The sequence below is a fragment of the Urocitellus parryii genome, chromosome 6 (genome assembly GCF_045843805.1).
Source record: "Urocitellus parryii isolate mUroPar1 chromosome 6, mUroPar1.hap1, whole genome shotgun sequence".
NCBI classification, from domain to species: Eukaryota; Metazoa; Chordata; class Mammalia; order Rodentia; family Sciuridae; genus Urocitellus; species Urocitellus parryii.
In genome coordinates, this window is record NC_135536.1 from 94,568,495 (window position 1) to 94,595,918 (window position 27,424).

Genomic DNA, 27,424 nt, shown 5'->3' on the forward strand with positions numbered 1-27,424 from the left:
GAGTAAAGGTTTTGTTTTGTTTTTTTAAAAAAGGCCTGTCAAACACTTGCATGATCCCTTTTCAGATGAGAGAATCAATTTTTAATCTTAATACATGGTTAAGACTATTTTCTTGTTGAAATCTTGATCTGAATTATCTCCTATCTGTAGCACCCTGAATTATGTTTTTACTTTTGTTGTTGTTGTTTTTATCTACCCCATATTATTGCATTTCCTTTTAAAACCACTGGTTGTCAGTTGCTCATCTTCTTGGCACTAATTAAATGGTCTATGATGACAGATGTGTAACAAATGATAATTGTTACACCAAGCTAAAACCATAACACAGGTCAGATAATTCTTAATGTGCCCTCAAAGTTTTGATAAAACAAAACTACTATCTAGAGAAATCATGTTTTAATGGTTAAAGTAGGTCCAAATAATATTTACTGCACAACTGATAACATGAAAAAAAAATTCTTAATTAAAAAATAGTAACCACACTTTCTAGTAAACACAAAATTAAACTGGGAGATAGATAAATGTAATAGATATATGTATACATCTACATATATATACACACACACATAAATTGAAATAAACATATATCTACATATATATGAAGATCTCTTTAAGATGTAGTACTATTTCCACAGTCCTTATGACACCTTGAAAGCTGGTAACTGAAAAAAAGCAAGTCTAGTTACAGAAGCACACCTTGGTAAATGGCAGTATTTTATAGTGATTTTGAAATGGATTGTAGAGAATTTAAGGGCTTTAAGATTAAAGGTTCTTCTTTATTCTAATCTTACCTAAAAATTAAGGGTTTTTCTAAGAACTTCACACAGATTTTTAAGCAACAGTAGGGTTCAATCAAGGAAGAAATCTTAAAAACTTCAAAGGAAAATGAGTACTATTTTTTGCATAATCTGTCTCTCCATCTCCAGGACAAGATTCTTTTTAAACAATTCTCTTAAACTATGTCCCTCAAGTTTAGGAACCACACAATGACCTCATAATGATCTTCAGCCTTTCTAGATGACAAGACCCCTCAGCTAAGATATCTGAAATTTTTTAAAGTTTGGATATTAAAGCTATATAGCATGACCCACAGATACTTGTGTCACAGTTTAGAGTACCCCCAAAAAATCCCACTAGGATAGAAGCAGAAATGTTTGTTAAGTTTTCCAAATTTCTTTCTACTGTTATAAAAATGCTAATTGAGGTATTTTCCAAAGTTAATTCAAAAGAAAAAGTTAATTTCAAATAATCAATTGAAATCAGACCTAACTTTTTAAATGCTCTAAGGACTCAACAAAAATAAAACTGATACTTTTAATAAGAGTGTAGGACAAAATAGTATGCCTAGAGAAATCAATAACACGATTAAACTCATTGCTGTTATATACAGTAGTTCTAGATATTATTTATCTTACATTAAAAGAAACTTCTACTTTATTTAACCCAATCTATAAACGTCAGTATACTTTCAGAATTGCTGATAAGAGCATATCTAAATATAGATCAAATTAAAGCAGCTATAAATGAGCAAATAGTTCAACAAAATCTGAATAAATAAAGCTATAACATAACCACAGGAGAAAACAACAAAATCAGACATTCTTCTGTAAGAAAGCACAATTACGATATAAGGGACCAAAAAAAAAAAAAAAAATGGGTGTTTCTTCACAACAAAAAAAAAAGTGCTTCCACCAATGAATTTTCTTTATTTATTATTATTTTTACTATTATTGGATTGTTATTACTATTATTTTACAAAATCCACTAATCATTCTGAAAAAAGTAAATGTTGTAGTCAATAAAACCTACCACAAGTCACCATTCTATGCAGTTAACCAGCACACTAATAGTAGAAATGTTACACAATGAAAATCTATAAAACAAAGTTATATTTGTTTACATGGTTTCTAGAAGGAAAAATTGAGAATGAGCCTTCCCTGTATTGCAAGGCTAAAATTTTAAGAGTCCTGCATCATACTGAACCAAAGAAGCATATAAACAACAAAGGAGCAAGTTTGAAAAACTACCTATTTGACCTCATTAACTGAACAAGAACTGAACAATGTGCACAAACCAAACTAATGGTCCAACTATAAATAGGTTAGTTAATTTATTGATACTCAACTTTCTTATGCATTTCCTTATAAATGCATGTTACGTAAGGCAGGATAAAAAGAGATTTTACTACAAAATAATGTGTGTCTTACTGGCCTGTGCTCAAAAACATCACCTTTTAGGGGCTTACTGGAATTAGGAGGAAGAACTGGGAAATAGCCATTATACTTATTTATTTCTCCTCTTGTTAAATGTAAGATCTGAAAACTTTTCCTGAATTATAAAAGCCGAGAAAATTATATATTGAGGGTAATACAACCCATAATATAATATTTCTTCAGCCTTTATAATTGCTCCATCAAAGAGAATTAACTACTAGAGACATTTTAATAGCAGAGGGGCTTGCCAGTAGGTTCATTTATTGGAAGATATTCTTTGGGAGAGATGCATAGAATACCACTAACCTGTTTTTCAGAAGCAAGCAAAAGTATAAACTTATTCACCCAAAACTCAAGAAAACAACAACAATAAATAATCTGCCTTTTAATGTCAAAAAGGCCATTATTGGCTTGAGGCAAGTTAAAAGAAACTTCTCATACAAAAGAAGAAAAAGAGAAAGAACAAAAAAAAAAAAAGGATGGTTCAATTCAAACAAGATGGGTAATATCTATATTTGTCAGTATCTGTATATTTGTTTCCACATAATCATAACTTATTTTCTTTGCTATAAATACAATTTAAGGTTAAAAATAGAGGAGATGATAGGAAATTTATAAGTATAGTATCAGCTTACTATAAAATAGAAATGTCAGAAGCTTTTACAAAAGAACTGAAAATGTAAAAATCATTAGTCTCATATACAGACTAATCAAAAAAGCGATGTAAGAATAGAGTTAAGGGCTGAGGCTATAGCTTAGTGGCAGAGTTGCTTGTCAAGCATGTGTGAGGCCCTGGGTTTGAACCTTACCACTGTATAAAAAAAATAAACAAAATAAAGGCATGCTGTCCATCTACAATTAAAACAAACAAAAAAAAATAAAAATAACAGAGTTTAAAAAAATGAAATTAAAAATAATCATTTATAACCACTATTCTATATAAACAAAATACTGTACAAAATTTTTTTAATGTAGATTTGGATACTTTGTCCTTTCAGGAAATGTCTTTCAATTGCTGACCTCATGTCAAAACAATGCCACTCCATCACAAAATCTGCTTTATCTATTATTGACTTAATAAGTTTTCTGAAATAATAATTAAGGTATTACTAATACCCTTGATCTATTAATGTGGTATAATAGAATAACAAAACAATTTGCAATACTGCACAGAAAATTGGTCTCATTCTTGATAAAAGGATTATGTACAGGCTAGGGATGTGGCTCAAGTGGTAATGCGCTCGCCTGGCATGCACGGGGCCCTGGGTTCAATCCTCAGCACCACATAAAAATAAAATAAAGATATTGTGTCCACTGAAAACTGAAAAATAATATTAAAAATTTCTCTCTCCTCTCTCTTTTAAAAAAAAAAGATTATGTAGATCAATTTTTCCCATCCTTGTTTCTTCCTCTGTACTGTGCCACCTACAGTAATATGATTTTGCTTTTTCTAAATCCAAATCAGGCAACCTTAGGTTCAAGGACAGGAAGTGTCATAGGTCAAATCCATGCCAACCATTTCAATTATTTTCCAAAAGATTTACCATTATAGAAATTTATTCTGACACAAACATCATATATACATAAATATTTAATTGAATGTATTTGAGCAAAAGCAAACATCTTTAACATATATTATGACCTTTGGTCACAGGAAGAAAAAAAAAATGCCACTCCAACCAGAAGCCCACCAAGAGCCCTGAAGTTTTCTGGAAGCCTAGCCTTGCTTATACCTGACATCAAAAGAACATGTGTTACCTTATATATAATCAGAGATATGATAAATTATGGTATAATGGTGTATTAAGAATTGTAGGGCTGGGAATGTGGCTTAAGCGGTAGCGCGCTCGCCTGGCATGCGTGCGGCCCGGGTTCGATCCTCAGCACCACGTACAAACAAAGATGTTATGTCTGCCGATAACTAAAAAATAAATATTAAAATTCTCTAAAAAAAAAAAAAAAAAAAAAAAAAAAGAATTGTAATGCAAAAATAAAAATAAATTTTAAAAAATTAAAATAAAAGAACATGTGTCTATAAAGGATAAAGAACAGTCACCTCAATACTGCTCACATTTTCACTGTCATTTCTTTGCCTTGCTTTGCTCTTTATCTTATTACTCATGTCTACTGTTTAAGATGTCTTATTTGGAGTTTTTTTGTTTTGTTTTGCTTTTCCTGAAAATACAAGAACAGAGATTACCTATACCTGCTGCCATTGCTCCTCATAACACTAAGGCCCTAATATGTTCATGTCACTGTGGTCTATAGGATTCATGGCCAGATGCTACTTACTCATTCTGATAGATGTACTTACTCCTAAAAACTATGAACACCTTGAAAGAACTTTACTATTTTGCTTTCTCTTGGCTGTATTTACTAGTTGATTTGTTCTTAACAACTTTTTTATGAAAATAAATATTAAGTTTCCCATCCATAAATTTTAAATTAGTCCAAAATAAAAGGACAACTAACAAAGGGAGCCAACCGAACATCCTAAACAATTCACACTGTATGTTCTGAGGACTGGGATATCTGACTTTGTTCACCTTCAAAGTGCCTAGCAGACTGCCAAAAATATAATATTTTCAGGCTTAAAGAGTGAATGAATAAATAATTAATAAATGAAAGATCTTCTCAGAATGCTTATCTTATAAAACATTTCATAAACTCTTAATATATGTACAGAGGCAATGAAAGGTGCTAGGATAAAAAGATGACAGTTCTTGCCCTTAAGATCTCCATCTACAACGGAAAAAAATGTGAACAAACAATAAAAGCTGTAAAAAAGTTAGATCAAGAATCCAGTAGATACTATTATCTCTGAAAGTAGCTCACAAAGGCTATTTTTATGGAAAAACACTAAACTTGTCCCTTTATGGCCTTAAAAAAATTAAAGATATATTCCAAATATTTAGCCCTTTTCATCATTATTTGCTACCTATATATCTTACTATTAGGACTATATATTCTGGGATTCCATGTAACATCAGGAAATCTATTTCTTTGTGCCAACTGCACTAATTCGTTCATCATAATTTACAAAAAAATGATAATTTTATCAATTAAGATTTGATAGAAAAAATAAGTATGGTATATAAAAGGCTCTCTTTTAAAAGTAATAAGCCATCTAATCTTCTACAGGCTTAAGGAATACATTAAGGTTGGATAGGTAGTGTCATTATAGCCAAGAATGATTTACAAAAGAGCCACCAGAACATATGGTGTTTACAGCATTACTAGCAGTGGATTCAATACTACCAGCTAAGTGTCTTGTGTCTTGTAGAAATAGTGTGTACAGAATGGCTCTCACTTATTAACTACATATCAACTGGATATCAGCATCTGAATGGGTCATTCTGACTCTACTCTTAAAGAAGGAAATTAATACACTGCTTATTAATATATTTCATGAGGAAAAAACTTTTAATGTAAACAATGATACATTTTCAACATTTAAAAAAATTTTTTTTTAGTTGTAGATGGATACACTCTCTTTATTTATTTATTTTTAGGTGTGCTGATGATTAAACTCAGTGCCTAACACATGAGAGGCAAGCGCTCTACCACTGAGCTAAAACCCCCAACCCCTATATTCAACTTTTTAAAATTAGGTAACTAAAAAAAAGAAGAAGAAGAGAAAAAAAAGATTTACTGACAGGATAACAGGCTATTCTCTAAACTTCAGTATTTACCAGTCTAATTTTTACTTGTTTAAGTCAGAAGATAGGAAAATAATTCATTTATTTGAAATCAAGTTAGACCTGGCACACTAGCCATACTATTCAGGAATAGATACTAGCTATCCAAACTATTCAATAGATACTAGGTCAAGTAAAGGACTTAATACAATGTTCAAAAGTTTCAAAACAATTTTTTCCTTCACAATAAATATCAACATATCTACGTCATTAGAATACTTACCACACTGACTGAATTTCTCTTTGAGTTTCTGCCAAGTCAAGTCAAAAGGCAGCTAGAATGAAAAGAGGTATTAGTAACACATATACAGGGGAAAAAAGAATTGTAAGTATCCTTTACATTTATTTGCTTACATTTCTGACAAATATCTGGTTGCCTTTGGAGCCTATTCTGTCTCTCATTCCGCTTCCCATTGGCCCCGATAAAAATCCTCGATCCATATCGATGCTCCTTTCCAGTATAGCTCCTATACCTGGTCCCATTCTATCAAAGCTGGAACTCATGCGGTCTAGTCCCATCCCCATTCCTCCAGTCACACTGTTCATGCCACCCATTCCACCACCTGGATTTTCAAGAAGGGCAGGGGGGATTTAAGAGTTTTGTGTTTTTGTTTCAAAAACAAAAGCAGGAGGAGAAAGGAAGGGAAAAGGAGAGAATCATTTATGAGTAAAAAGGGAAGAGAAAAATTCATTTACATAATTAGATAGTATACAAACAAAATTATTTTCATACAGACAATATAACAATTTTCAAAGAAATAGAATTTAACTTGGTATATATATCTGGTTAGTTGAGAAATCTTAATTCTAACTACCATATAAATACATTTACATATCTCTATAAAATTATATTCTGATCATAAAAGTATCATATTATGTAAATATTCTATTGCTTTATTAGATATTATTCTTACTCCTTATTTTTACTTTCCAATCATACTAATAACAACTTAGAACAAAGATTTAAGTAGATAAGTTCAATTATTATAATTCCAGCATATGTCTTATCATACTCTCCTACATAATTTTAACTTTTTCATCTCAGTATCTTCACCTGTTTCCCATATAATCATTCTTTTAATATCAATTCAAATTTCAATATAGAAAAACTTTCAATTTCACTATTATACAAAACGTGGTGAGAACAAGAAATGGCATTGTTTCCTTTTAACCAAAGCTTGAGAATTTAGCTCCCGGTTCATTCCTTCTTCATTTTTAAGCATTGACTTTATTCACTGAATATTCTACTCATATTCATTCTTAAAACTTATGTTTTCTTTCTTGTATCTAACACATGAAAGATGTAAAAATATCACCCTTCAAATTGACTACTTTTTTCAGTTAGTAGCAAGTATAAAAATCAGGGAAACAGAAGTAAAAGACTGAGATAAAAGAAGAAGCTAAAGATGTTACAATTAATAGAAAAAGAGCCAAAGCTACAAAAATGATGAAAAAAATAAATAAAATAAGAAAGTACAATGAATTAAATGTGTTTAGCTAACAGGTCTTTACAATTCTCTCAGAATAGGTCTAGTAAATTGTATTTTCTGCTTGTGAAATTTAATCAATTAAAGAAAGTCAATAAAGTAGGGAAGGTTCAGGCAGCAACACAGTTAAAAAACTAAGCCTTTGCTGGGTGCAGTGGTACATGCCTATAATTCCAGCACTCAGGACATTGAGGTAGGAGGATCCCAATATGGAGGCTAGCCTGGGCAACTAGGTGAAACCCCCATCTCAAACAATAAAGGTTGAGGTGTGTGTCTGTGGTAGATCAATTACCTAGCAATCACAAGGCCCTGGGGTTGGTCCCCAGCACCTAAAAAAAAAAAGGAAAAAAAGTGCATGCTTTGACAGCACATAAACTAAAATTGGAACAAAACAATTAGTACGGTCCCTATGCAAAAATTAAATAAAAATTTGTGAAGCATTCCATATAAAAATAAATAAATAACAAAAAAACAACAAAAACTAAGCCATGTGCCATGTTAAGGCTTACTATAAGGCCTAAAATATGGTAAACAGATGGGAGACATTCAGCATTCTCCAGTATTGCTAGAATTCTTGATTCTATCATGGGAAAAGGTTTAAGAAAAGAAGAAATAATAACTCCTTAAACCTTATCCCTCAACCCCAGGAGGTCTCTAAAAGTATTATGTCTGCATCTACCAAAACACACAAGATGTTTATAGATAAAATAAGGTAGTCACTAATAGCTGCTACAGAAAATAAAATGCAAACAAGGTTGTCACTAAAGCAAAAGTTGCTCCTGATACACAGAGAAAAACTCATATTCCTTAGGTGGAAAGATGATTCTTGAACTGGCTTATAGTTAACACATAATCTGGTGTTAATTTGGAGACATCAAAGAAGTAAAATTTAAACAGTTAATTTACAAATTTCAAACAGTGATCAGAGAGGCTTATTATTAGCTCATTAATTATTAACGTTTCTGAAATTACAAGAAGACATATAAACATAAGAACAAAGTATTACTATACTATAATCACAACTCTTACAAAGTCTTTGTAAGCACTCAAGTAAAATTTAAACCTACTTATTCCAGATCCTACTGGACCCATGTTAGAAGCTCCTATTCTTCCTGCAAACCCTCCAATCATTGCACTGCCTAAACAAGGATGGAAAGATAATATACTAATTAATTTAAATAATCATATTTTAAAATTCATAAGGTACTAAGCTCTCAGAAAACACACAATAACTGAAAAGTATAAAAAAGTATTTCAGAAATAGATTCTAAATATGTAAGATACTTAAAAGAGAGCTAGTACATTAAAATCCCTAGAGTGTTCTCTTCAGGCAATAAATTATATGGAACATTATAAACTTCTGATTTTTCACAAAAATGAAGAGAACCCCCATTTCTTAAAATATAACCTGAAAAAAGAAAAAGGAAGTATTCAGCCAGCCCTACCAAGTCTACCAAAGGAATCTCCAAAGCCTCGATTTATTCCAATATCACCACGTCCAAAATCTCGCTCCATGCTACTAGTCATCGCGCCACGGTATAGCTCTGAAAAGATTGTGCAACAAATTAACTCTTTTTCAAGTACATCAATGCATGGCAAACCATTCAGGAACATATCTAAACTAAACTGAAAAAAGCAAAAGTCATAAATACAAAATAGTCTATGATTTACCCAACTTACCTCACACACCACACATACAATCCCCATTCCTGCCATGCCTGTCCTTATCCCCTAGTGCCCATATGCCTTCTGAAGACATCTATAGCACCCATTCCTAAGTGAAGAAGGGGTGGGGGGGGAGGATTTCAATAATAAGTAAAAGTAAAATAGTATACACATCCTTCTATATATATTTACCTACCTCCCATTCGGCCAACTCCACCAAATCCTCCCATGCTATTCATTGCTTCCAGACCACCAAACCCAATTCCTATGAAATAAAGATTAATTCTAAGATTTGACTGTCAATTATATAGCTGAAAGGTACAGTTTATAAATGTCAAGTCTCACCTATAAGCTCTTTATCCACCCTACTTTGTGTAGCTACTTCATTTAGCTACTTCATTTAATAGATTGCCTTCTCTTAAGTATACACCTGACTCAATTTCTTCTAGCATCCTTTAGGATATGAGCCAAAAATAAATTGTGACTTTTCTTCTTAGAATTCTCAACAAAGTTTCTAGTTTCTAAAAAGTGGTGATGGGAACATGCAAAAAACAAATACTTATACATACCTCCTCCAATTCTATTCATTCCTCCAAAACCTGGACCATCCATTCCCATACCTCAAATAAAATACACAGTATGTACTTTCAGTGCATCTTATTTCTATGACTAAGAGTGACAAAATGTATTATATAGCAAAACAGACATCACTAGTCTAGTCACAATGGAACACTAGGGAAGGAGCCTGATACAAAGAGATGGAAAGTGCTATGCCAGAGTAGATATCTAATCATAGGTCTCCCAAAAGGCCTCTTTGAACAATAGACAAGAAATCAAAATTCAGTGATCACACCTACAATATGCAGTTTATTCATATATGAGCAATCATTTACTTTTTCATAACACAGAAATATTACCATAGCTTTAGAGATCAGGTGAGGAAGTAAGGACTCCTCTAAAGAAGATAGTTAATAGAGTAAAAAAATTAAAGAATACAAATAGTGTGTATTTAAGAAGGTGAGGGTATGATAGTCTAAGGGTAAAGGAGAAAATGTGGATCAGAATGATTATCATACCTACCCTTATAATTTAAAGTGTAATTTTATCATGTAATCAAAAGTAGGAATTTAACAGCAATTGTACGTCCATCAAATAAAAAAGTAATACTGTAAGTATGATATGGGGACCTCCAAGGGTCCAACAGGTCAAAACCACTTCAGTCATCAAATACTGACATCATTTGATTAATTTTACTCTCATTCTCTCGTGTGCATAAGATAAGGTGTAAATATCTAGAGACTAGATGATATATATCAGCAAACAATGCAGAAGTAGATATAATAGCATGGCTGTCTTATACTAAGCTAAACATGCAAAACAAAAATACCACTTTTCTCGCTTTTTTTTTTTTTTACTGGAAATAGTTTGTTAAATATGTGCTATATTATATTTTTGTATGTATTATATATAGTAAATGTAATCTTTAAGGTTAAGTTTACAGTCAGGGTTAATTATTGCTATTTTAAACAAATATGTAAATGTTTATAATTTCTAGGTTTTATAGTAAATATTGAGAAACATAACCACCTAAACAAAATCACCTGGGGGTTTTTGACAAATTTTAAAAGCATAAAAGGGTCTGATACCAAAAAATTTGAAAACCAATCTTTAAAAACAAACATAAGTTAGCCCAAATAAAGCAATCAAAGAGCTACCTAAAAGGCCACCTTCCTAACTAAATAAATAAATTTAAACTGCCTATGACAGCATTTCAGCCCTTGCAAAAAAAAAAAAAAAGGATACCCAGATACCCAGAATACACACAGCACTATGCTGAGAACTCTCCTTCTGCCTTAAACATATTTCAATATCCACAGTGCTAAAAAGCTAGCTATAACATGACTGGTCCCAGAGACGCACTCCTGAACTTTGCCCACCCTCTTGCACGTTAACTGCTCTCAAGGTCTCATTTCTTTTTCACACTGAAATGACATACTAAATAGCTCTAGAGGAGTCCTTTAAACATTATGACAAACCAGTAAATGTAAGTTATAATATAGCAAATGTATCATTTAAAAAGAAATAAAGAATACTCACCACTTGGACCTAAATTTCCCATTACACCACCTATGTTCAATTGGCTAGCACTAATAGGCTGTCCACCTGGACCAAGTCCCATTCCAATACCTCCAAGACCACCTAAAACACAAATAAGAATATTACATGTAAGCCAGGTAGAGTAGTGCACTCCTATAGTCTCAGCAGCACAGGAGGATCAGTAGTTCAAAGCTAGCCTCAGCAAAAGCAGGGTATTAAGCAACTCAGTGAGACCCTGTCTCTAAATAAAATACAAAATAGGGCTGGGGATGTGGCTCAGTGGTTAAGTGCCCCTGAGTTCAATCCCTGGTACCCTACCCCCACCAAAAGAAAAGAATATTACATACATATGTATGTGTGTGTGTGCCTGTATAAATATACATATATACACACATATGTACACACATACACACACATACACACACAAAATTCAAAAACAGCTGTACACCTATAGTAGTATTTCTAAAATTTTGCAAATATGTAAATAAGAGCTCTGGTTCTGTTTCATTTAGAAAAGCGCATACTGAAGCCTTGACTACTATATCATTCATTCATTCATTCATTCATTTGTTTATTTTCTGTGGTGCTGGGGACTGAACCCAGGGCCTTGATTCATGTGAGGCAAGCACTCTACCAACTGAACTATATCCCCAGCCATGTATCATTTATTAATGAGAAATATTTTATGAACATAGGAATAACAAAATGCCATAAGAATTTTTTAATAATATCACTTTATAAATGGCATACTGAAAATGAGCATCTTGTCCAAATTTGTATAAGTACTTAAAATCTTAGCATTAAAAAAAGTAAAATACCATGAAAGCAAAATATTGAATAAAGCAAATATTACCTGGTTTTATCTTCAACATAAATATTTATTTACGTGTAGATGGTATTTTAAGTGTTTTCACATCTATTATCCACAGACTAGCAATTTTTTAAAATTTTAAGTTACTTATCATTTTCATTTAGCAATATGATTAAACTAAGACTAGAATTAAAGTCTTCTTTCTTTAAATCCAGGATTTTTTCTACTACATCTCTTAAAATAATTGAAAATTCACTTTATGAAGTATAATTTGATGACCTTATAAACAACAATACTAACAACATTTGAATGGGGATTGCTTTATTCCACTAAATCTTGATATGGTTTTAAAACATTCTTGCTAAGTCAAAAGTAGCAATTACTAAGTCTTGGAGTCTGAGAAAACCATATGTTCTATTTAATTTTTTTAAATTAGAGTACAGAAGCATATCATATTAAATTGTAAAGATCAAAATGGGGAAAATTATTCTTTTCCCATTCAATCCCTAAAAAATGGTCTACCTGAAATCAACAGCACATCTCACCCTCATTAATGCCTATCCACACACCACCTTTTCATCTCTAATGTCATTCTTCACTAAAAGGAACCAGGACTTCTTAAAGATAGCCCTGTCCCATTTCTTTGGAATAAGAAAAATCAGAATGAATCTGGGAAACTGTTTTATCAAAAAGTAAAGACTACCAGAGGCTGGGGTTATGGCTCAGTGGTAGCACGCTTGCCTAGCATGCATGAGGCACTGAGTTCGATTTTTAGCACCATACACAAATTTTAAAAAAAAAAAAAAAAGTCCATCAACAACTAAAAAATATTAAAAAAAAAATAATAATAAGACTATCTGAGGCACGGGGAATGAGGAGGATGCCACATGTCAAGTTATAGTAATTTGAACAAAGAAAGAGTAGAAGAGAGGAAGGTAGAGACAAAACAAACCTGGAATGTACCCTCCCTCATAATAATTAGATTAATGAAAAGAAAGGGATTCTGTCAATATCTGAGTTCACATTAATAGAAAACAGTATATAAAAATTTAAGTCCCTAAAAGAATTTAATATTAAAGTATGAACACAATAGGACATTTTTTATCTAAACAAATAGAAGAATACCAAAAATGGAGAAGTGAATTGGAAGCCCTTACACAAAACAAGGATCTTAAAAGATGACACCTGACTGACTAGGTAAACTTGGGGGAAGGACTGCCCTATAAAGGGATAAAGAAAGGGTAATACTCAAAAGACACGTGGCTGAGAATTGTCCAGAATTTACTTTTTAAAAACTTGATGCTGTGATTGGGAAAGCCCAACAAATCCTAATCCAGACCCACAATGTCGTAAAACTGCCAACTGAAAACCAAGATCTTAAAAATCATCTCCATAAAGAGCATACATCACCCAAAAAGAAAAGATAATTCAACAGATAACTTAAGAGTAGCAATGGAAACCAGAAGACTGGAAAATTTTTTAAATTTTTTAAAGTGCTAAGGGAGAATAACTATCAATCTTAAACTATCTTGGAAGACATTTACAGGCAAATCAAAATTGAGAGAACTTAATAACAACTGATCCTCTCTGAAAGAACTTGTAAAATATACAATTCAAAGGGAAAAAGTTAGTACCAGGGTCTGTGAAAACAGAGCAATGATGAGACAAGAAAATAGGGGGAAAAATGTCTAATTTGTTGGATTAAGGGGGAAAAAAAGAAATATAATGAAAATACTGAGCAACAATAGCATATAATTCAATAGCAAAGTGATTACAAGTAAAGTATAAAGTATTCTAAGGTTATTCCACAACTTAGAGAATAGTTAAACTAATTTCAGCTTTATATAGACACATTAAAATATCTAGAATAACCACTTTAAAAAAATAGGAGAAAAATTACTTATTTGTAAAACAGAACACAAAATAAGATAATGAAAATTAATCCAAATGAACCAATAAATGTGAATAATTTAAACCATTCAATTTCATAGAACAGACTTTCAAACTAATATTTTTAAAAATCAAATCCTAAATATAATACTGCTTATAAAGGGTATATCTAACACAGTAAATAATAAAAGAGCAAGAAAAAGATAACAAATACGAAACAAAACTGTTGTACTTACCTTAGAGGACTTAAAGGTAATTACTAAAGATAAAAATTGCTATAATGATAAATTAATTCACTAAGAAAATATTATCAGTTCTAATCTTGAAAGGACCTACTAAATTAGCTTCAAAACATTAAAAAAAAAAAAAAAGACAACTGTCATCCTAATGAGAGAATTTTATGACAAACATCTTTCAGTAATTGCTAGCACAACCAGATAATATTACCCGTAAGGACTTGAGACAATTAAATTAACAAACTTGACTTAATGGACACAGAACACTGTACTCACCAATCACACCTGGAATATTTATAAAAAGGTGCCACATGATAGGCCATTCATAATATAAGTCCAAATTAATTTCAAAGAATCACAATCATATAGACCATGCTCTCTCACCACACTGAGGTTATAAATTAATAAGATTTTTTAAAAAAAGAACTCATGCATTTGGAAATTCAAAAATCTTATTTTCAAATGACTCAAGAAGCCACAGTGCTGCACTACTGGACATGGTGACAAACGACTGTAATCTCAGCAGCTGGAGGCTGAGACAGGAGAATCGTGAGTTCAAAGCTAGCCTCAGCAAACCAAGGTGCTAAGCAATTCAGTGACACCCTGTCTCTAAATAATACAAAATAGGGCTGAGGAGGTGGCTCAGTGGTTGAGTGCCCCTGAGTTCGATCTTTGGCACCCCTTTCCCACAAAAGTCATAGTGCTAATTTTTAAATACTTTAAAAATTGAACTATTATAAAAACAGTCCACGCAGAACTGGTACAATAACTAAATTTATAATTCTAACTATTTATATTAGAAAAGAGAGGCTAAAAATTACTGAATCAAGCCTTCAACTTAATTAGTTAGGATAAAAGAATAAACCCCTAAAAATTATAAGAAAGGAAACAATAAAGCTGAGAAATTAAACATACTAAAAACTTTGCTTTTTAAAAATACTAACTAAAAATGACAAACTTCTAGTAAAACTGACACAGAAAAAGAGAAATTATAAATCTTCAGAATTCAAAAGGACCCAGAACTATGGATATAGCAAAACTTTTAAGAGACAATTTTAGATCAGTAAACTTTAAAATGGAAAAAAATCCCAAGAAAAATAGAAATTACCAAAACTGACTTAAGAAGAAACAGAAAATATGATCTGTAGTTAAAAAATCTTCCCCCAAACATATATGAAGGCCAGAAAGTTTTACTCATAATTTCTAGCAAATACTAAGAACAGGTAAATCTACCAGGAAAAAAAAAAGCAAGCACTCCCCAACTCTCTTATTTCTAATCATTAAAAATTAGAATAATCTAAAAAGCAGAAAAATGTATAAAATGCAGTATTAGCAATTAAAGTGAAGACTCTAGAGCTATATCTATTAATAAAAAAAATCTCAAAAACAATTCCAAACAAAAAAAAAAACAGGTTTAATAATATATACAGCTGATAAAACTAACAAAAAGAAACAATATTTTATCTTAGTTTTCCGTATCAATAGCACCAAAAATCACACTAAATTTTAAATCCAACAAAACAATTCTAGAAATTATGAATGTACAAATGTGTAGACAAATTATTAAAATCTAAATGATAATCATGGCATTCCTAAGTTATTTCCTTTGGGCAAGATATATGTTGGAAGGAAATTAGGGAGGAGGGAGATTCTAAGCTTTAAAAAAATTTTATTTAGTTTAAAAAAAAAAAAAAAATCAAGGGCTATGGGTGTTATTCAGTGGTAGAGCACTTGCTTAGTATGTGTGATGCCCTGGATACAATCCCCAATACCACACACACACACAAAGCATCTAACAGTCACAAGAATAATTTTATTGTAAATATTTTATATTAAAAATAACCATAGAAGGTGTAGTGAAAAATAAGAACAATAGTTAGTATTTATTGAGCACTTACCTTGTATCAAAACTATTCTAAGTGCTTTACACATATTAACTCACATGCTACCTATGCTACCCCCTGAAGAAAGTACTACAGCATTAATATCCCCATTGTTCAAGTAGGGCATTAAGACACAAGATGTTAAGTACATTACACTATTGTTTTATAATCCTTTGGAAAACAACTGGATAACAGTAATCGATGGGCATGTCTTGAACTAAACACCTATAAATCTACTTAAAAGATACCTATCTTAAGGAAGTAACCAAAAGCATATCAAAGATCTGTATACAAAAAGGCACATGCTACTCTGTTAGTTATTAAGAGAAATAAAAGCCAAAGCAGACAAAATATATAACAGTAAAGCAGTTATAGAGAATCTATATAACAGATTAACAGTTAATAAAAACATTTGGGAAGAATTTTCATGAAAAAATGCTTATACCTTATTGTTAAACAACAAAAAAAATTATACAGTACTTCGACTATATAAAAAAATATACACAAGAAGGAAAGAGTGGAACAAAACATTTTATAAAGGTAATATTTTTGTGGCTGAGTGGTAACATGGTAATATTACAGAAGAGTTTTTTTCCTTCACATGTATAAACTTAACAAATATTTTAATATGCACTGCTTATATATTCTGTCCTCCTAATCAATTTCACCAAACTAATCTCTAAAACTCTAAACTAATCCCAAGGGAACAATATGGATGTAGGCCCCAAAACCAAGTTTTGCTTAGTACATAATAAAACTGAAAAACAATGGAGTATGTTGTTTCTAAATAATTCCTTTTACTTACGTGGTAATTGTGGTGTTTTACTATCATGTGAACGGTAGTCTTCATGAGGGACAGACTTGTCATCCTAATTGCAAAAAAGTTTATTATATGATTAATATATTGCAAAATAAGGACTGTAATGTTGAGGATAGCAGATAAAAGATTTTAAAATGTTGAAGGTTTAAAGTGATATATAAGAACTCACCATTTTCACATGCATAGGTCTATCAAATAAAAACTGCCCATTGAACATAGCTGTTGGTTCAGTCAAGGAAAGACAGATGACTGTAAAATTATTCTTGAACACAAACTAATTATATTATTAAAGGAGTCTCCAACTAGCTCTAACGTTTTAATGTCTTTAATATTTATTCATACTAGTCTCTTCCACACAAAGAAAACTCTAATTCTTTTATTTTTATAAATAATATATTCTTTTAATTGAAAAAGAAAATTAATAAGGCTTCATCTAAATCAACTGCATTAATGTACAATGTAGTACATAACTGTCAAAAGCATGTGTATATACATACAATTAGTTGGTAGGAAGGGAAAGCAGAAAAGTTCACACCAGTCCTGTACAATATGGCTAATTCAAGTTTTAAGAGTGACTTTAGTAGTTGGACATAGTAAATATTTTATGAGCTGGAGACCAAAGTCTAACAAATTTCTAAGCTAAACAACCTTAAATTCCATAACCCCCACAAAACAGTATCAAGCTTCTCCAACTTCATTAAACAATGCTAAGTGTAAATCAGGATACAAATTGCTTGAACTGCTTCAATTGCTTGCTCAAAAGTGACAGTGCCCATTCCTCTGCTCTTTCCATCTTTGTCTTCTTTAATATCTGCCCGCTTTACAGTTCCAGCTATGCTGAACACTTCCTTTAGCTTCTTCCAACCAACTTTGAAGTCAAGCTTAACATAAAATTGTATAAAGTTACACACCTAATAAATCTCTTTCCCCATTTATATATACAAAACAATCTTTTCTAAACTCTCCGAACTATAAATAACTATAATTCACATTCAATTGTAGACCAATAATGTTCAAATAAAACACAAGTTGCTTAAAAATCAGTTCAGTCACATCTACATTATTCCATATTCTTATTATTTTAATTCCCAAAATTGTCTCTCAATTGCTCAATCCTGCTTTCTACATATGAAACTTGCACATCTACTTTTACCAAGAGAAATTCAGATTTGGGAATTATTGTCCATGTCACTGACTTTCAAGAGCTTAGAACAAACAAAAAACCAACTGTGACATGCACATTCACAAATATCAAGGCCAAAAGAATGAAATCCATTTACCAATATGAATAAAAAGGCATATAATTAAAGTACATAATTTCAAGAAATGCTCAAATGATTATAAATTCCACAGTTCTCTGTGTAAAAAATTCTAAATTGTATTTAGACTAATCACACACATGTAGACTTAAATTGGATTTGAGCTTAAAATAATTAACTTCATTTACTTTAGTTAAAAATAAGCAAAATGTTCTATAAACCACTCATCTAATTAAACAATTTCATAAATGGAACTATGCATCTGAACAATAAAATTTTAGACTAAAACTTACATTAGCAACAAAAATTGTAGAACCAAGTCTACCAGCCTGCAAATTACTGATAACCTCAGGAGGAATGTTTGGATTATTGAGAATGGAAGGTGGTAAATTCATCAACCCCGATCCCATATCAGGGACATGTCCTCCTGGAAATGATCCTCCTGTTCGTTGCAATGCCCTACGAGCATTTTCTCCGTCAGGATCCTATAACACACATTGAATGTTAAATGCCACTAAATATATCAGTAAATCTACAGAATTAAAATAACAACTTCAAATTTGACATTAGCTAACCCTCAATTATTGACCCTCTTGAGAAGTGAGATTTTTGTTTTGTTTTCTCATCCAGAGAACTGAGTCCCATAAAAACCTGTGGACAGACAAAAGATTTCAGTCTCCAGGAATGGCAATTAAATACCTCTTTCCAAGCACTAAAGTCACTTAAGAACTTGAAATTAGTTTAATTTTGTCCTCATTCTAGTGTATGACATATACACATCATACACATAAATGCACATAACTCAAAGAGAAGCAAAATACTTACTATGATTCTTTTCTTTCCAAACTGCAATCATGGTGAAGTCTCACCACTGGATGACCAATGGAATGTCAAATTGACAATCCAAAACTTTCAGTAGTGGAATAGACTTACAAAACAAGACTTTCAGTAGTGTAACAGAACAAAACTCAGGGTGGGAGGGTATTATAACTGACAAATTTCATTACTGAACAAAATACAAGTATCCACCTTCTAACCTTATCTTCCTCAACAATGATTATGATCTGAGACAGGAGCAAGGGAGAGGTAAAAGAAGGCTAGTGACCAGTGAAGAATGATAGAAAACTTATTTCTTTAAATTCATTAATTTTATAAGAGTAATATCCCATTGTAAAACAAAAGAAGAAGTTTAAAAATACTTCTCAGGGCTGGGGATTTGGCTCAAGCGGTAGCACGCTTGCCTGACATGCATGCGGCCCAGGTTCGATCCTCAGCACCACATACAAAGAAAGATGTTGTGTCCACTGATAACTAAAAAATAAACATTAAAAAGTTCTCTCTCTCTCTCTCTCTCTCTCTCTCTCTCTCTCTCTCCCCCCGCTCTCAAAAAAGAAAAAATGTAAGACAATATTTAAAAAAAAAAAAATACTTCTCACTCAGAGAAGTAGGATGCAAACAATACATACCCCAAACAAAAACAAAAAAAAAACACATGAACACACTGATAGATAACCATCTGCAACGACAAATAATTATGTTAAACGACCATCAATTCTACTCTGCTGGCCTCACTCTGAAAATATTAATAAAAACAAAGTTGGATGACTTTAACAAATTCCCTAAGATGGCCAGAAAGTAAATGCAAGAATAAAATTTTTCTGACTTACAATAAACTTCTTCACTACTAAAAAATAAAAAAAGATTACAAAAGTAAAGATATGTTATCAAACAATGCTAATAAAACTTAAGTTAGAAAATGTTTCAGGTTTGAAGATGCAAAAATATACACAAAAACAAAACTTAAAATAGTGGTTATTTATATGGGATAAAAAAACAGGAAGGAAGATGCTTCTTGAACTATTACAGTTAGGTTGCTTGGGCTTAACATTAATAAAATATATGGCTATATTTTGTCTTTTATATACAGGTGTATATATAAAACAAATCACCTACTATTTATAACTTGGTTTTTATTCCTCTTTTCCTCTTGTTGTCCTCCTGCCGATCACTAATTGCTATTGTCTACCTAATAGAGGGTCTATAAATACATTTACAACTGCAACTAATCTCTATTTAATTAAATGGAAAAAAGTAATTTTTAGATTTTTTTAAGGAGCATGGATATATATTTTTCTTGGACTTCCATTCCAGTAGTAATTCTAATCACTTACCCCAACCACCCATGGTAAATTAGATATTCCCAGAAAAGGGATTGCCTTTAGTGATTTTAATCCAAAAAAATTTAATTAAATAAATCCCCATCACTTAGTGAGGCCAAATTTGACCATTTTTTCCTCTGAAAAATAGTTAAAAATAAAGGCATTCTACATCAACTTGGACCATATAATTCTATTTTGGGATCTGAAATATAGAGGATCTACAATATGCTAAAATTTATAAGAACACAATAATATGGTCTCACTTTAGCATTCAAACTACTTTCTTTTTTTTTTTTTTTTTCCAATTAAAAGCAGAAGACACTGAGATTCCAGTATTTGTCTCCGGAAGAGATAGTGAAAAATCAAACACCAAATTGAGGAAAATTATTTAGGATGCTAACAATTCTGAAGCACTGAGACTGACTTATGCAAAAGAGCCACCAAATAAATGGCTGGCACAAACGACAAAATCTAAACCTTCTCTATCAATTGTCCACATCCCTGTCAAAAAAAAAAAATTTTTTTTTAAATAATAACCATTAGGCTTAAACAGTTTCAGAATATTGAAGCTAATTCCAATAAAGGGACATGAGATACACATATAGTTGATAGCATGGCCTTTAATTTCAATCTATGATCATACTCAAGAACAGGAAACCAAAAACAGAAAACAAAAAAAAAAGAGAACAATGAATCCTGGACGGGACTAATAACAATCATTATTTTTACAGCTAATATTTATGAGATAGTTAAGTATTCTGAACACTGCATTAAGGGCTTTATATAATAGTATCACAAGTATAAGAAATAGCTAATATTAATTAAATAATTTACATATATTAATTGTTGGAGCTAATTATTCTCAAGGTCACTTACATCTAACTAAGTAGTTTTTTAATGTATCTTTTGCTTACTCTTTCCTCAACTTACTTATATTGCTAAATTCTATACAAAAGAACACTTCCACTTTAGGGTTCTAGTTCAGGTTTCAATAATAGAATTATAACTCCTCTTGAATTTTAATCTCTAAATAAATTTATTAAAATGAATACCATGCTGGAACCATGGCCCACCTGTAATCCCAGTGGCTTAGGAGGCTGAGGCAGAAGGATTTTGAGTTCAAAGCCAACCTCAGCAACTTAATGAGACCCTGACTCTAAATAAAATACAAAACAGGGCTTGGGATATGGCTCAGTGGTCGTTAACCCCTAAGCTCAATCCCTGTTACCAAAAAAAAAAAAAAAAAAGAACAGCACAACAAGGTTGACCAAATTATGCTGTGCACATGTGTGAATGTAACACAATGAATTTCACCTTTACATATATCTATAAAGTACTAATTTATAAAAACAATAAATAGATGTGGGGAAGGCTATGTGATTATGTCAAATGACTCTCACTATTATGTATATCTATAATGCACTAATAAAAACATTTTAAAAAGTGAATAACAATTTTATTCAAATCCATAATGTATGCATTATTAAGCAAGATTTCACTGTCAACTACAAAAATATCTATTCTATTTCTCAAACAACAGAATCTAAAAACTGAAAATATCTAAATCAATTAAAGTCAGCACCTAAAGTCTGTCATGCTTAAATTTGTGAGTCCTTAATTCTTCTAAAATTATGCACCTCTGTAACAACTTGGAATAAATCAAATACAGGTACCTACTTAAGGGCAAAAAGAAGTCATATACAAGTAAGACTACTATTAACAAATAATGCTTTAATAAGCATCTATGCGTACATTACAAATACATTATCAAAAATGAAAATTCAAAGAAAGCATGATCCTATAGTCAAATGTTTAAATTTCAAATATAAGGAATCTTACCTCTTTAATATTAAGGGGTCTTCCACTAAGATCATATTTGTTCATAGTTTCTAGTGCTTTCTTTACAAATTCTTCATCTTTGAATTCAACAACACTTAATGGGGAAAAAAATTATAAGAAATGTTTATATACTAAGATTTGCTTCCAATAAGAAGTTTAATTTGACTTAAGATACTTTTAAAAAAAAAAAAAAATCTTACCCACAACCCTATATCCAGGTAGATTTGTCAATATATGCAAAAGAAAAAAAGTTTTCAATCAGTAGATGAAGTTAATAGCAGATTCTAACATTTAAGTTACCAAAAATAATCAATAATACAATCACTTTTCATCTTTTTAACCACCAGGCAAGTGATCATAAATTTTCTGTAAATTTTTAAGTCTAACTATTGAAATAACAGAATACATGTAAAAACTTGGAGTACATTTTTACTTTCAGAGGACTTTTCTTAAAAGTTAAAACTAGTATCCCTGTACAAATTAATCAACAGTAATTCAAAGAACTCCAGTTTTCCATGTATATGACCTGACATAGTCACAAATATTTTCAATAGAAACACTGGGCATAATATATTTTTCAAATCTAATCACATCAAAATCGCAAATAAATAATAATTTTAGTAAAGTTCTCTATTAGATTAAAACTGGCTGTACACAATAGTAACCAGTTATAAATGTTTTTTTAAAAATCACATATGCTGAAGAGAACCATTTTTTTAAAAACAATTCCTTGTCATTACTGTTCAAAATTCCATTTGATTGTAATGACAAAGTTTTTATTTCTCATGTATTCAAACTGGTTTATGCTAATATAGTTAAACACTGTTAAGGGCTTTTCACTGTATTCTTCTATACATTGCACTCTTGTTGCTAAAAATCAAAATCTACTATCAACCAAATCCTTCTCTATCAATTTAATCATCAACAGCATTCATACTGATTGGCAGAACACTGCCTCTTATATAGTCCTGCAGGCTACCAAGTTAAGCTTTTCAATAAGTTTCAAAAATACATTCTGAATTAACACCTTTTAGCTATAGGTCTCTCATAAATCTCTTAGGGAATATTATCAATTCAGTGAGTTTTAAAAGATCCTTGAAGACATCAAAATACAACAAAAAAAAATCCTATATTAAAATCTTATTGACTAGGAAGAAGCATTACCTTAAGAGCATTAGAAAAGTGAATGCCCTTTATGAGCATTTACAAAACCCATCCCTTCCAGGCAGCTAGTTTGGTTGGTACAGGTGTCAAACTTGCTAGTATAAAGCCTCAAATCTTGCATAATAAAGTAAAACAAAATGAAACTTAAGTTTCCAAAAACTGGTACAAGTATTATACAAAAAGTAAACTGCTGAGGAACTTTTACACCTCAAGCAGATATTGCCCACAGCACTTACCCTTGATTTTCCTTCCGCATCCTTAAAGAGCTCCACGTATGTAACCTCACCAACTACATAAGACATACAAAAGGAAGATACCAAGAAACAATACATTTAAACACCAATATCTTGCTTTACTGCACACCTGTGCACAACTCTACAGAAAAGCACCTATTATTCACCAACAATCAAAACCAGACCAACATACCTCCTCAAATGGCTATGTAAATTTGACTGATTTTCAGAAATGTACATCATCCACATTCTCTAAAAAAAGCTAACAACCATATTAACCTAATTCATACTACAGATCATATTTTGGCCAGCATGATATAGTTGGTGAACAAATGCACATATACATACAAATGGCCCCTTAGCCTATCATATTAAAAAAAACATCAACATTGGCACTTTTCAAATAACTTTGATCAGCCTACACACAACAGCTGTTTTAAGGTGACTTTCTACCTGAATGTCTTCAATCATGTTTGCCATCAGTAAACTAAATTTACAAGTCATGCTTCACAGCAAGCCACACACTTTCTAAATAAAGTCAATGAATAAAACCAATCAAATAGTTGTCACCTTACAACAGATAATACACCAATGCAATTTTTTTTTAATTTATTAGAAGAGATCAGCCTCAAAGCCAAGTACATAATTTGCAGGACTGTTGAAACTCAATTTTTCAAGAGATAACAGAACTATCTTTTACAAGATCAAGTATTAAAGTTATTTTTCCCCAAAACCAACCATGTATATAAGATGAAGGTTTTCAGATTATTCTGAAAACAAAACTGCAACAGCAGTAACGCAATTTTAATATAGAACTGCAAAGACAGCATCATGGCAGTCGTGACAATGCAAACAAAATGAATTCCACAGCCAGATTCCAGACTCCATCAAGATAATAACAAAACAGCTTTTGGAAAAAAAATAATCAGACCTTATTATTCATACATTAACACTCTAAATGTATTACTTAACTAATGCAATAATCCTTTAAAAATCTATAAAAACTTCAACTAGACAAAGCAATCGCTTTAACAAAATTCTTGATGGCATGCAAATGCTGGCTCACTACTATCCCACTAAAATATCAAAAAAAAAAAAATACTTTTATCCATACTAGCGTGTAATGAAATTGTGTCAAGTGAAAGAAGAGGAAAAGATTAATTCATACATCAAGAAATAAAAATCAATTTTTTTGAGTCTGTGTGGCTAAGAGGAATAAAAAAGTTTTGCATAGTTTCTTCCCCTTCCTACATGAAGATCATCCAGCAGTGGGTTATTTCAGAGATAATTACCTTTTTCTCTCATTAGATCTTTAATAGCTTGCCATTTCATGTCATACGGGATGTTGCTAATGAAAACTCTGTTACGATTTGGACCCTTCTTTTCTCCAGTGCCCAAATTCTTGTCTTTTGAATAAGGATGAAATCTATTGGCCTTCTTATTTCCTGAAGATTTTTCTTTTAAGTCAGATTTTTCTTCTTTCACTGATTCATCATTCTCCCTAAGAATTTTAAAAACAAAACAAAAAACACCCTCATTTGTGCTTCTAAGAATGGAAGTCTATATTAAATAATTCATATTTATCATTTCATAAAACTTTCCACTAAGCTAGACCTTAGCAAAGCAACTAGAAAGTGAGCCTGACAGCTTTGATATTACCCAAGACTTTTCAAAGCAAGGGTTTGGCACACAGTAAATAGCTACAATCATTCAAATCACTCAATTTTCCTCTCCATGTACTTATACTTAATAAAGTGTTACTGGACACTGTGGGGGGTATGATTCTACAGTATATAAAACTGCCACTTTTAATAAAAAATTAACTTTCTGGTTTCGTTAAAAACTCTAAAATTGATACTGGAAAAGTTTACCTCTTAAAGGTTAACAATTTTTTCCCATTTCACCTTCCTCTAAATGTATAGCTATGCTATATATCTACACATATACATATTATACATTCACTTGAGATTCAAAATTTTTCTATTCCCAACTCTGATAAGCAGAAAATTTATAAAGTATCCTAATATCTTCAAGTTAAAAATTTTTCTGGGTTTTAAACAATAAAATAGAATAGGCACTTCATAGAATTATTTTTTTTATTAGTAAGATTACCTACGATGAGGGCATAGGGTAGAGGAAAGAGGCAGTCACTGAATGCAAAATGAGCGAGACTGATAAATCTTTTTCATGAGGCCTACCTGGAAAAGCATTTCATTTATGAGATTATAATCACAATGCAACTATTATGATGCTACATATCAAACTTAAGATATAGGTATATACTTAAGACAAACCCTATAGATATAAATCTGGATTTATATTTTAAAATGAAATTTACTTTTCAAAAGGATCTTTTTTACAGAAGTAAAATAAATTTCTTTTAAGGCATTACTCTGATGAATTTAAAATAATTTAATTAACAAAACATCAATTTTAAAGCACTTTTTATAAACATACTAATAAAAATTTCCAGGAACCACGTATGATGGCGCACACCTGTAATCCCAGCAACTCAGGAGACTGAGAAAGAAGGTTGGCAAGTTTGAGGCCATCCTCACCAATTAGTGAGACCCTGTCTCAAAATGGGGGGGTAAAAAAAGAGCCAGGAGTGTACCTAAGTGGTAAAGCACCTCTGGGTTCAATCCCCCAGTACTGGAAAAAAAATCCACCACAAATGGTCTACCAGAAAAGTTGCTAAAATCAAAAAAGACACATTAGTACCAAACATATTTTGACACCTTTTCAGACCTTGATAGGGATATCTTCACTGTCAAACATATTCCCTCATCAGAAATAGCATGACCTACATATCTTTTCTCTCATATGTAGAAGATAGAGAAGAATAATAAGAAAAAGAAAGGTGGGGGGGGATAACTGGGAAATAATATTGGCTGAATTATAATTGTATGTGTGTACAAATTTATAACAATAAATCCCACCATTATGTACAACTATAATTCGCCAGTAAAAATGGGGCGGGGGGGGGGGGGGGGAGAGCAAGCAAAGGCAATACTTAGAAGGTCTTCTTAACTGTTCAACTCCAGAAAAGTACCTCCCTGTCAGAACACAGTGGCATTCTGAAAATGGTAGTGAGAGGTTACAAGTCTTTTCTCTGGTTCCTGGGTACAGAAGAAACAACAACCCCTTCATTTTAATCCCCCAAAGGACCAATTACACAACAGGCTTAGGCTAAATTCAATGTATGTTTTTAAAATAATTAAATTTCTGTTCAGGAGAGCAGCTATCCATAAAATCTCTAGATAAATATCCCTCCCCTATTTTCTTCCTGAAGGAAATCAATTATGAAAATGCATGAAGTTCTGATATATAATGTTCTGTTCTAGGTGGAGGTTAATAAATGTGGTAAACATTTGTTTACAATAATCTAACAATTCCATTTTAAAAGTAGTAATATTATATCTCTTCTTTAAAATATTTACTTAAAGGATGGCCAAAGAGAGCAATTTCGGTAATTTTCCCCCAATTTGTAGCATCTTTAAAATACCACTAAGCTGTTCATCTGCAACACATAAATTATCTATGGAAGGCATACCAGTTTAGGAGCTAGAAGGACGATTTGATTAAGAAACTAAGCCATAATTATACCAGTCCTGAATTTTATGCCATAAATACACTATAGAAAGACAGTTTAAAAAAAAAAAAGTGAAATGATGCTACCAGAATATTTCCAGAATTCCATGTTCTAATTCTCAAGCTATTCACTTTTGCAAGCCCCTCCTTCTTAATATAATTAAAATACTCCAGAATAAACAAAAATTTATCTGCTCTTAAGACTAAATTATTCCTTCCCAAATAATAACAAATTTCTGAAAAAAATTAATATCTAACACTGAATGAAGAAACATAGTATTAATATGTGATTTTAAAAGCATAATGCTATAATGAGATCCAGAATTAATCCCAGTTCTAGGACAAACATCAGAGGGAAATTCATAGTGATAAAAGCCTA

At 31.5% G+C, this 27,424-nt stretch overlaps 1 protein-coding gene across 2 annotated transcripts in view; it reads right to left on the minus strand.

Annotated features, from left to right (window-relative positions):
- The window catches only part of Myef2 (myelin expression factor 2), a 35,944-nt gene that overhangs the window by 1,660 nt on the left and 6,860 nt on the right, over nt 1-27,424 (minus strand). The window contains exons 2-16 of one of the 2 annotated variants that reach the window (XM_026391601.2): nt 24,747-24,955; nt 23,458-23,510; nt 22,258-22,265; nt 22,058-22,151; nt 18,353-18,544; nt 17,528-17,681; nt 16,970-17,019; nt 16,786-16,849; nt 11,161-11,262; nt 9,633-9,683; nt 9,260-9,328; nt 8,844-8,942; nt 8,466-8,537; nt 6,266-6,474; nt 6,135-6,186 (exon numbers count right to left, since the gene is read on the minus strand). In XM_026391601.2, the coding sequence (XP_026247386.2) occupies nt 6,135-6,186; nt 6,266-6,474; nt 8,466-8,537; nt 8,844-8,942; nt 9,260-9,328; nt 9,633-9,683; nt 11,161-11,262; nt 16,786-16,849; nt 16,970-17,019; nt 17,528-17,681; nt 18,353-18,544; nt 22,058-22,151; nt 22,258-22,265; nt 23,458-23,510; nt 24,747-24,955 (1,478 nt within the window). The remainder of the gene's footprint in view (nt 1-6,134; nt 6,187-6,265; nt 6,475-8,465; nt 8,538-8,843; nt 8,943-9,259; nt 9,329-9,632; nt 9,684-11,160; nt 11,263-16,785; nt 16,850-16,969; nt 17,020-17,527; nt 17,682-18,352; nt 18,545-22,057; nt 22,152-22,257; nt 22,266-23,457; nt 23,511-24,746; nt 24,956-27,424) is intronic. The other variant, XM_026391611.2, reaches the window with a different exon arrangement.